The sequence below is a fragment of the Ammospiza nelsoni genome, chromosome 27 (genome assembly GCF_027579445.1).
Source record: "Ammospiza nelsoni isolate bAmmNel1 chromosome 27, bAmmNel1.pri, whole genome shotgun sequence".
In the NCBI taxonomy this organism is placed as follows: Eukaryota; Metazoa; Chordata; class Aves; order Passeriformes; family Passerellidae; genus Ammospiza; species Ammospiza nelsoni.
This window is the reverse complement of record NC_080659.1, coordinates 4,060,955-4,071,029: the sequence shown is the minus strand read 5'-3', so window position 1 is coordinate 4,071,029 and position 10,075 is coordinate 4,060,955. Positions and strand designations below refer to the sequence as shown.

General features: G+C 58.7%; 1 protein-coding gene across 3 annotated transcripts; it reads right to left on the bottom strand.

The window, feature by feature from the left end:
- Nucleotides 1-780: 780 nt before the first annotated feature.
- Nucleotides 781-9,318, bottom strand: MISP (mitotic spindle positioning). 3 transcript variants are annotated; one of them, XM_059489513.1, is made up of 5 exons: nucleotides 9,217-9,318; nucleotides 3,251-5,325; nucleotides 2,454-2,665; nucleotides 2,070-2,108; nucleotides 781-1,416 (listed from the first exon to the last, which is right to left on the bottom strand). In XM_059489513.1, the coding sequence occupies exons 2-5, from the start codon at nucleotides 5,205-5,207 to the stop codon at nucleotides 1,330-1,332; spliced, it is 2,295 nt and encodes a 764-aa protein (XP_059345496.1). In that variant the 5' UTR covers nucleotides 5,208-5,325; nucleotides 9,217-9,318; the 3' UTR covers nucleotides 781-1,329. The 3 variants fall into 3 exon arrangements, with proteins under 3 accessions (XP_059345496.1, XP_059345495.1, XP_059345497.1); XM_059489512.1 differs by lacking the exon at nucleotides 9,217-9,318 and adding an exon at nucleotides 7,860-8,001; XM_059489514.1 differs by lacking the exon at nucleotides 9,217-9,318 and adding an exon at nucleotides 7,948-7,967.
- Nucleotides 9,319-10,075: the final 757 nt, after the last annotated feature.

Below are 10,075 nucleotides of genomic sequence, written 5' to 3'. Positions count from 1 at the left end.
GTACCGGGATCTCAGTGGATCCTTACCGGACCCCCATCAGCGTTTGTGGAGGGGGTCGGTACCGGGGTCCCAACGGGTCCGAACCGGACCTTGGTCAGTGCTTGCAGAGGGGGTCGGTACCGGGGTCTCAGTGGATCCGTACCGGACCCCGGTAAGCGCTTGAGGATGGGGTCGGTACCGGGGTCTCAGTGGATCCTTACCGGACCTTGGTCAGTGCTTGCAGAAGGGGTCGGTACCGTCGGTACCGGGGTCCCAACGGGTCCAAACCGGACCTTGGTCAGTGCTTGCAGAAGGGATCGGTACCGTCGGTACCGGGGTCCCAACGGGTCCGAACCGGACCTTGGTCAGTGCTTGCAGAAGGGGTCGGTACCGTCGGTACCGGGGTCCCGGCGGGTCTGAACCGGACCTTGGTCAGTGCTTGCAGAAGGGGTCGGTACCGTCGGTACCGGGGTCCCAACGGGTCCAAACCGGACCTTGGTCAGTGCTTGCAGAAGGGGTCGGTACCGTCGGTACCGGGGTCCCGGCGGGTCCGTACCGGAGCCGCGGGCGCTGCCCGGGAGCCCCCTAGCGGGGCCGGCCGGACGGGCACGGGGGCAGCGCGGTTGGGGTCGAACGGGACTTTCAAGCCCACCCGGTGCCATTTCCCGGTGCCGCCCCCGCCCCGCGCAGCGATTCCTCCTACCGACCCCGGTGTTACCAAGCCCTCCCGGTGGGATCCCGGTGCTCATCTGAAACACCAGAGCAAAACCAGGCGGACAGAACAGGCCTGGAATACCGAGAGAGTGTAAACCTCTTTAATAAATTAGCAAAATAAACAGCATTATGTCTATTTTTTTTATATTCCATTGCTGCATCTCCATGGATCACAGGAGTTAAACCAATGTTGATTCCCAAGTCCCACGGCAACACCGATCCAGAGGCCTCAGTTCAGGTACCCCCAAGGCAGTGCTCAGCCTTGCGGTACTTAAAAACCTAAAACCACTGAGAAATAAAACAGCTCTTTTGTAAGCCTGAGACAGCTCCCGAGGGGCAAAGTGAATTATCGGGTGATTTCACCTGGCTGGCTCCAGGCGGAAGTGATTAAAAAGATACTGATCCAATTTTTTCCCTCTTAAGAAAAAAAAAATAAAAGTGTTCCTCCACCCCGCAGGGAGGAGGAGGAGGAGGAGGAAGGAGCTGATCTATTGCATGGAAGGATTATCAGTTTAACAATAAACCAGATTGATTAGCAGGGTTCACGTCTCTGATTGTTGCGGTGGGTGGAACTGATGGAGTATTTAGGTCGTGCACCAGGCGGTTGTGAGCAGGGCCAGCCCCCATGGCGCTCCCTCAGTCCTCATCCCGCACGTACTGCCCCGCCTCCCAGCGCTGGGCCATGGCGCTCTTGTGGCGGAACACTCGGGTGCTTTCCACCACCTGCAGAGACCACAACGGGCAGGATCTTTGTAAAGGAGAGACTTTCACAACGAGCTGGTTTGCAGAGCTGCTCCCACTCCCCCTGCCGGCTCCCCAGCCTGACCCACTGTCCACCCGGGTGGTGCCCGTGGGAGCCAGGACCGTCCTGTCCCACCCCTGTCCATCCCACAAAGCCTCCAGGAGTGAGGGGAGCTCCCAAACCTGCTCTACCTGACCCAGTGTCCACCTGGGTGGTGCCCATGGGAGCCAGGACCATCCTGTCCAATCTGCTGTGCCTGACCCAGTGTCCACCTGAGTGGTCCCAGAACCATCCTGTCCCCCCCTGTCCATCCCACAAAGCCTCCAGGAGTGAGGGGAGCTCCCAAACCCACTCTACCTGACCCAGTGTCCACCCGAGTGGTCCCAGAACCATCCTGTCCCCCCCTGTCCATCCCACAAAGCCTCCAGGAGTGAGGGGACCTCCCCAGTCCACTCTGCCTGACCCAGTGCCCACCCAAATGGTCCCTGTGTGAGCCAGGACCATCCTGTCCAACCTCTCTGCTGACCCAGTGTCCACCTGAGTGATCCCAGGACCATCCCGTCCCCCCTGTCCATCCCACAAAGCCTCCAGGAGTGTGGGGAGCTGGAGAAGGTGGGAGGTGTCAGGGCTTTACCTCTGTGTTGACCTTGTCCACAGGTTCGATGCCTGCGTACTGTGAAAAGAGGAAAACACGATTAGATAACGGCAGCCTGGCAGGGGAATATCCACAGGCTGCTGGATCTGGGGCACAGGAGAGGCAAGGGAAGGCAGCACGTGCAGCTAAACCCTCCCTGGGGTTGGGGGAACATCTCAGACCGGGATTCCCCACAGGAGAAAGGTGCTGCTCCTCTGCAGTCCCACCCAGTGCTGGCAGCTCTGAACAGCAGGCGCTGCCTGGCTCTGATGGTGCCACCACCACCAGAGCTGAGCAGCTGGATCGGTCAGGAGCAGCCACCTCCAGCCCCAGAGCCACCAGTCTCCCCCAAGCTCGAGCCCCCCAAGCACTTGGCATGTTCACCTTTCCATCCTCCTTCACCCTCCTCCTCCGCTCCTCGAAGGGGCTGGAATGTGCTGAGTCAGGGGTGAGGGTTTCTGCACTGCCCTGGGAGGAACTGGTCACCCTCAGCGGGGTGAAGGACGAGATCAGCCCCAGGATCCCCGGCTGGTGGGAGGCAGGAGAGGAGACAGGAGACTCGGACACGGAGTAGTTGCCACTGGCACCTGAGGCAGCTGTGAGAGAAAGAGCATTGGGGGGTGACCTCAGTTCCACTCCCAGGGGGTGGGGACCCACAGGAGTGTCAGGCCCCTGCCCCAAACCTGCCTCCAGAGCAGGTCCAGCAGGTTTGGTCATAGCCTGGACCCCATGCCTGGGGCCCAGTCAAGGAACAAGGAGTAAAATGCATGAGCTGGGCTCTTCCAGCCCTGTTTGCTGCTGTAATGTGACAAAAACTCATCAAGACCCGAGCATCTGGAATCCTGCAGAGCCTATCCCTCCTCAGCAGCAGTTCTGCTGACTCCAGTGTGCTGGCATCAAATTCTGCTACCAGCACAGAGAAATCCTTAGAGCCATCCCATCCCAAATAATTTCTCCATCCTTGTGTTCCCTTACCAGAGCTGTGCTGAGATCGGGAGCTCTTCCAGCCCTGTTTGCTGCTGTAATGTGACAAAAACTCATCAAGACCCGAGCATCTGGAATCCTGCAGAACCTATCCCTCCTCAGCAGCAGTTCAAGCTGGTATAAAATTCTGCTATCAGCACAGAGGAATCCTTACAGCCATCCCACCAAATAATTTCTCCGTCCCTGTGCTCCCTTACCAGAGCTGTGCCGAGAGCGGGAGCCCTCCTGAGGAGCAGCACTGCTGTAGGTGTCCATCAGCCTCCTCCGCTGCTCCTGCAGCTCCTCTTCCCTCTGCAGGTCACTCCTGATCTCCTCCTCGATCAGCGCCGACGTTTGTGGCTTCCCGGTGCGCAGCCGGTACTGCTCCTCGCGGCCATCCTCCCTCCTCTGCGTGCCCATGTCCTCCACGAAGGACACCTTGGGCTTCCAGAGGGAGAGGTTCAAATACTCCCTGGGCAGGACAGCAGCGCTGGTGGGGCTCTGGGTGGAGCTGGGAAGTTTTCCTCCCCGGGAATCCTCGCTCCCCCATTTGCTGGCGCTGGCGGAAGCGTGCGGGGACACCGAGGGCAGCTCCCGGCTCCTCTCGCTGGCGGTGAAGCGCGGCTGGGACAGCTGGAAGTGGGCGATGCTGGCTGTGTAGCTGGGGATGCTTCTCCCAGCCTTGCTGTCCTCTGTGGGGCTTGAGGGTTGCTCCACCACAAACTCTTTAAGCCAGCTCCTCCTCTCCTCTGCCCGCTTCAGGGGAGTGGGCTTCTCTTGGGGGGCTTCCTCCTGCTCGAACACCTTCCTGCGCTCCTCCAGCTCCTGCTGCGTGCCCCTGTCATAGGCCCCCAGCAGCCTCCCCTGCCTCTTCAGATCTTCCTCACGCTTCGTTTCCTGCTCGATTTCCCTCTGCACGTAAAGGGAAGCGCGGCCTCTGTCCTTCCCTTTCCTGCCCGGCCCGGGAGACGCGTGAATGTTGAGGACAGGCTTGGTCTGGATCTCCACCAGCTCGCTGCTGGAGGTCAGCCGCTGGATGCCCCTTTCCTTCCAGAGGTTCTCCTCCCTTTCCAAGGCCATGCGGATCTCCCTCTCGATGGGTGTCTCGTTGCTGACCCTCGTCCCGTTGCTGCTGGCCCTCACATCCACGTTGAGGGTCTCGGAGGTGCTTCCATCACTGGCGTAGCCTGCAGTGGTTTCAGTGTACATCTCACCCAAGCCAGAGTCCAGGTCTTCTCTGGACCCTGCTTTGGTCAGGATGGACACCTTCCCAATGGGATGTGATCTTTCTGTGTGAGATTTTCTGGGAGTATAAACCTCCTCCTTCTCAGGTGTCTTGTATGAGGACACACCATAAACCTGGTAAAGGCTCTTGTCTGTCCCGCTCTGGCTCGATGCACCAGCACTGCTGTAGCCTCTTGTACCCTTTGTGGCCATCTCAGGGCTGTACCACTCTTCTCTGGAGACTTTTGTCACTGATTCTGGCCTTGGGGACATGGCCTGCTGCCCTGGGCTGAAAAACGAGCCGGGGTTGGTCTTCTCCAGCATCAGGAACTGCTGCCGAGCCGCAGAGAAGTTGATCTGCTCCGTGTCAATATTCTCAGGGTCAACGGGCGTTGCAGCCCTGCCTGGGGAGGGTTTGTCAAACCAGATGGCAAAGCTGGTGGGGACACTGCCTGTGTGCCTGCCTTCAGCTGGGCTGCTGATGGAGCCCAGCTCATCCATGGAGCTCCACCTCTCCGCTATGGTGGAGCTTTTCCTCATGGCCTGGCTCCGGATCACCTCCTTCCTCTCATCTTCCAGCTCCCTGGCTTTCTCAGGGGAGATGTTGGGTGGAGGGACCCTGTACAGGTCTTGCTCCTCGTCATCATAGAGCTTGGAGGGTTTCCTCTCACCCTTGTAAGCCCGGAGGTCGTACAGGCTTCCCGATCTCACCACCTCCAGCTTGGACTCCCTCTCTGGGGACGGGGTCCAGACATCTCTTCCACCCTCCAGGAAATACGAGGGTGACTGGGACCTCCTCTTCCAGCTGTAGCCATTTTCCACCCTCTGGCTGCTGTGCTGGGCAGAGCTGAACACATCATCATCACTGCTGGCCCTCAGCTCTGCCAGGGAGTCGTGCCTGTGCGAGGCCTGTGGCTGCTGGAACACAAGGTGCCTGGTGACCCTGTCCATCTCCTGGGAGCTGTCACTGCTGTGCCAACCTTGTCCCACTCAGGGGCCGCTGCTCGGTTTTGAGGTCACCCTCAGAGTCCCAGTTCAGCAGAGGCCAAGGGTCTCGAGCTGGCTGGCCCTGCAAGCAGGAGGGGAGAGCAGCCATGAGGAACAGCACAAGGAGCAGAGGTTGAGATGCAGCCCCTCTCCCAGCCTGGTTCCGCTGCCCTTGGGACATGGAATTTCTAAGCTTTATCCCTAGAAGTTTCAAAAGTGGCCCAAACACTCGTCCTCACAAAACAAACTCCTCTCTCAAACTTGTCCACATCCCTAGGACATTTTAACCCTTTAATCCACCACTAAGCATAACTAACTTCCTCAACAGAGGACAAAACATTGCCTCTCACCTAACTGACCTTTCCTGATAGAAAATACCAGGCCCAGAAGGACCAGCCAACCTGCAACTAACAGCAACCAAAGCTGCCACCACCCTCCACTCTGGCCTAATCAAAGCTGAATTAGGTTCATTCACCACACCAGCCTGTCCTGTGTGGGCAGCACAGCCAGAACACAAAGCCCAATTCCCAACAGGAGCTGCCACAGAGCACAGAAATCCACCCCACCTCTGTCCCCCAGCCTGGCTGGGTTCTGAGGGAGCTCAGCCAAACCTGCCCTGGCACTCAGTGCTGCCTGAACCACCAAAGGCAGCAGTGCTGGGGAAGGTGAAACAGGAAAGCCTTATAAATATGATTGCCTGGCAAAAGATTTTGGGAACATGGAAACTATAAGTGAGATTGAAATGAAAGCAAGCTTTGAGATACTTTAGCTACTGAACAACTGGAAAACAATGGTGTGGCTGGCTGAAGGTAATCCCCTTTTGATGGAACAACACCCTCTGCTTGCAGGCAGGCCTAAGGGACAGAGCAGATCCTACTAGCCTGGCAGAATGGGCCCAAAGAGGAGTTTTTAGGGTTTAAAATGTAACACAGTATGGTAATGTAATGATTCTTATAGGCTGTATGGAAATGCTATGGGATTTGTATATTGTACTAGATTGGTTAGTGAGAATCAGAATATTCAACACAGAAGAAGATTTATGGTATTGGAACGGGAACCTCCCTCTCTTACCCCTTTTACTCTCTCACCCTCTCATCCTCTCTCCCCCTCTCTCCTCTCAGCCCTGCTCTGAGCTGTGGCTGGCAGCTCCCAGCAGGGCCCTGCACCCAGGCCCTTTGCAATAAACCCCAAATTCCACGCCCTGGCTGCAGAGATCTCTCATGTCCATCCATCCTGACCGTCCTACCCCAAAGCTCCTACACAGCAGGACCTCAGCCACAAAGCCACAAGCTCCTGGTGGCACCACATCCAGCTGGGCACCAACAGCCTCGGCCTCTCCACATGCACAGGGCAGGGAGGGAGCTCCAATCCTGGGCAGGGAAAGGTTGTGCCAGGCCAGGGCCACTCCTGCATGGAATATCTCCTTGTGCCATTTACAGAAAGGAGCCTCCAAATAGCCCAGCTCTAGAAACTGGGGTCATAAACACGGTTTCATGGCTCATAAAACGAGGGGACTTTAACCCCTCCTGGCACACAGGGCAGGAGGGAACAGCCCCAGCCTCAGGGTCAGGCCTGGAACAGCAGATCCCAGACAGGGAGGGGCAGCACAGGTGGGTCCCCATGAGCCAGCAACTGCCACCTCATCCCAGATGCCATCCCTGGCTCCAGAACTGGTGGCACACGTCACCTGCACACAAGCTGTGCCTGGAGGCAGCACTGTCGTAAACATCTTTCCATGAAAAATCCTTTCCTTAGGATTTTTACCTCCTGAGAAGCTGAGAGCCATCAGGAACAAAATGTAAACATTGATTATCTGCGGCTGTGGAATGCAACAGGTGCATCTGTGATTGGTCTCATGTGGTTGTTTCTAATTAATGGCCAATCACAGTCAGCTGGCTCGGACAGAGAGTCTGAGCCACAAACCTTTGTTATCATTCATCTTCTTTCCTTTTCAATTCTTAGCCAGCCTTCTGATGAAATCCTTTCTTCTATTCTTTTAGTATAGTTTTAATGTAATATATATCATAAAATAATAAATCAAGCCTTCTGAAACAAAGAGTCAGATCCTCATCTCCTGCCTCACGCTGAGGCCCTGTGAACACCATCACAGGCAGCACCACGTCCTGTGCCATATTTGCTGAGGTTCAGCCACGGCTTTGCCCTCACCTGTGAGCCCTGGCAGGCCGGGGTGTGGCAGCCCTGGGCACCATTCCCGGGCATTCACAGCCTCCTGGGAATGTGCAGCAAAACTGGAGCAAGGCCACGGTGACAGCAGGGACAGCCCTGGGGCCACAGCCCAGGTGAGGCAGGTGTTCCCTGCATCACCCCGAGCATCCTGGCTCACCCCCAGCACTCTGTGCCTGCCTCCTTCATTCCTGCAGCGATTCTGGTGCCCTCCAGCCTTGCCAGGATGATCCACCATCCTCTCCCTCCCACAAAACTCCCAGCCAGGAGCATTTTAAACCTTTCCTGGGGCAGGAGCACGTGTGTTTCATTAGCTGGGACATCCTGGCCAGCCCCGGGCGATGTTTCACCGCTGGAGCTGCTGCCCAGCCCTGTGCCCAGCCCTGTGCCCAGCCCTGGCGCCTCAGCTTCTCTTCCTGCAGCTGAATTTACCTGTTAATTCCCCTGCTGTGATTCACTCCGGCTCTTTTATTGCCCCCAATGACGAGGATAATGCAAACCGTCTGCCCACGCCTCTCACCATGTTTGAGGGGATGAAATCCCGGCTGGAAGGGGATCGGGGAGCGCTGGCACAGGAGGGGAGCAGGGACACAGAAACCAGCTGGGCTCTTATCAGGGCTCCACGCAAGCAGAACGGCCCCTCCCAGAGCTGCACCCAAAACATTTCACCTCCCTCAGCTCCCTCTGGAGCTCTGGGGCTGCAGGGGCTCCAAATTCCCTGTTCTGGGCTGCCCCCAGCCCAGCCAAGCACTGCGGGAGCTGCTGGGCACAGCAGATGGCATTGCCACAGTCTGGCATGGGATCCCCCTATAATGAGACATCTGGGGTGGTTTCCAGTGTTCTCCCACTTTGGGGGTTCTGCACAGGGCTACAGACCCACCCTGTGCCCACCCTGAGCCAAGGGCTGCCCCAGGATGGGCTGGTGCACACCAACAGCGCAGCACGTGTCCATGTCCCTGTGGTGCCCACCTCAGACAGTGCCACCATCCCTGCACACCCCAAACAGTGCCACCATCCCTGCACACCCTCGGTGCCACCATCCCTCAGTGCCACAATCCCTTAGTGCCACCATCCCTGCACACCCTCGGTGCCACCATCCCTTAGTGCCACCATCCCTGCACACCCCAAACAGTGCCACCATCCCTGCACCCCCCCAGTGCCACCATCCCTCAGTGCCACCATCCCTGCACACCCCAAACAGTGCCACCATCCCTGCACCCCCCCAGTGCCACCATCCCTCAGTGCCACCATCCCTGCACACCCTCGGTGCCACCATCCCTCAGTGCCACCATCCCTGCACCCCCCCAGTGCCACCATCCCTCAGTGCCACCATCCCTGCACACCCTCGGTGGCACCATCCCTTAGTGCCACCATCCCTGCACACTCCAAACAGTGCCACCATCCCTGCCCACACTCGGTGCCACCATCCCTGCACACTCCAAACAGTGCCACCATCCCTGCCCACACTTGGTGCCACCATCCCTCAGTGCCACCATCCCTGCACACCCCAAACAGTGCCACCATCCCTGCACACCCTCAGTGCCACCATCCCTCAGTGCCACCATCCCTAAGTGCCAGTCCTCCCTGCACGCTTCAATGCCACCATCCCTGCACCCCCCCAGTGCCACCATCCCTCACTGCCACCATCCCTGCACACCCTCAGTGCCACCATCCCTGCCCACACTCGGTGCCACCATCCCTTCAGTGCCACCATCCCTGCATGGCCATGGGCACACAGCGTCCCCCCAGCGCCTGGCACTGCCCTCAGCCCCCAGCACGCTGCACTTACAGTCCATGGAGCTGGCAGGGCAGGGGTCCCCATGTCCCCAGGGCTCCCAGCTGAGCTCTGCCCGCCGGGGTGTGGCAGCCCTGGGCTCTGGGGGGGTTGGAGGTGCCTGCAGGGCCCTGATAAGCTCAGCACGGGGAGATCTGAGGGATTCCAGGAACCACCTTGGGCTCTGTGCCCTGTCCCCACATTCCTGTGCTGGTGTCGCCCATGCCCTGGGGCTGCCCTTGGCTCTGATGCCCTGATGCACCAAGGTGCCAACAGCCGTGTGCCAGTGCCACAATGTGCCAGGGTGGTGTGGCCGTGCAGCCACACGCAGACCTCGCTCCAGACTTTCTGCCCCTCCATGAAGGGCACTGAGGAGCCCTGAAGCTTCAGCAGAACCTCCGTGCCCAGCTCTGCCCTCACCCTGTGAGCCCCAGAGGAGGGGATTGCATCAGAGCCCTGTGCCAGGCTCTCCTCTCACACCACAGGGCCTCTCACCCCGTGTTTGCCCTCCTGCCACGGCAGCCCTGGCACTGCCAGCCCCAGCTCCTGCAGCAGGGGACATGCCACCTGCTCTGGGCACCTCTGGCAGCTGCCAGGATAAGGGCAGGGCTGTGCCACGGCGTCCCTGGTGCCCTTGGTGCCTGGATGTGGCTGGATCTCAGTGGGATGGGTGACATTGCCATGCCCAGGACTGCCCTCCCTCCTGGCACGTGCCAGGCAACTCAGCCCTGTCCCCGCGGGACATCCCTGTCCTTGTCCCGCTCCTGCCAGCCCCACTGGCACCCAAACACGGCCCTGGTGTCACCCAGAGCCCAGCTCACCCCAGCTGTGAGTGCTGGGGGTCTCACCCACCCCCTTGGTGCCCCTCTTACCC

Coding starts and splice junctions, on each gene's coding strand:
- MISP (XM_059489513.1), bottom strand. CDS start 5,207: ATGGACAGGGTCACCAGGCACCTTGTGTTCCAGCAGCCACAGGCCTCG. Junction 2,109..2,453: donor GGGTGAAGGAGGATGGAAAG/GTGAACATGCCA, acceptor CTCTTTTCACAG/TACGCAGGCATCGAACCTGT. Junction 1,417..2,069: donor TGGACAAGGTCAACACAGAG/GTAAAGCCCTGA, acceptor TGGTCTCTGCAG/GTGGTGGAAAGCACCCGAGT.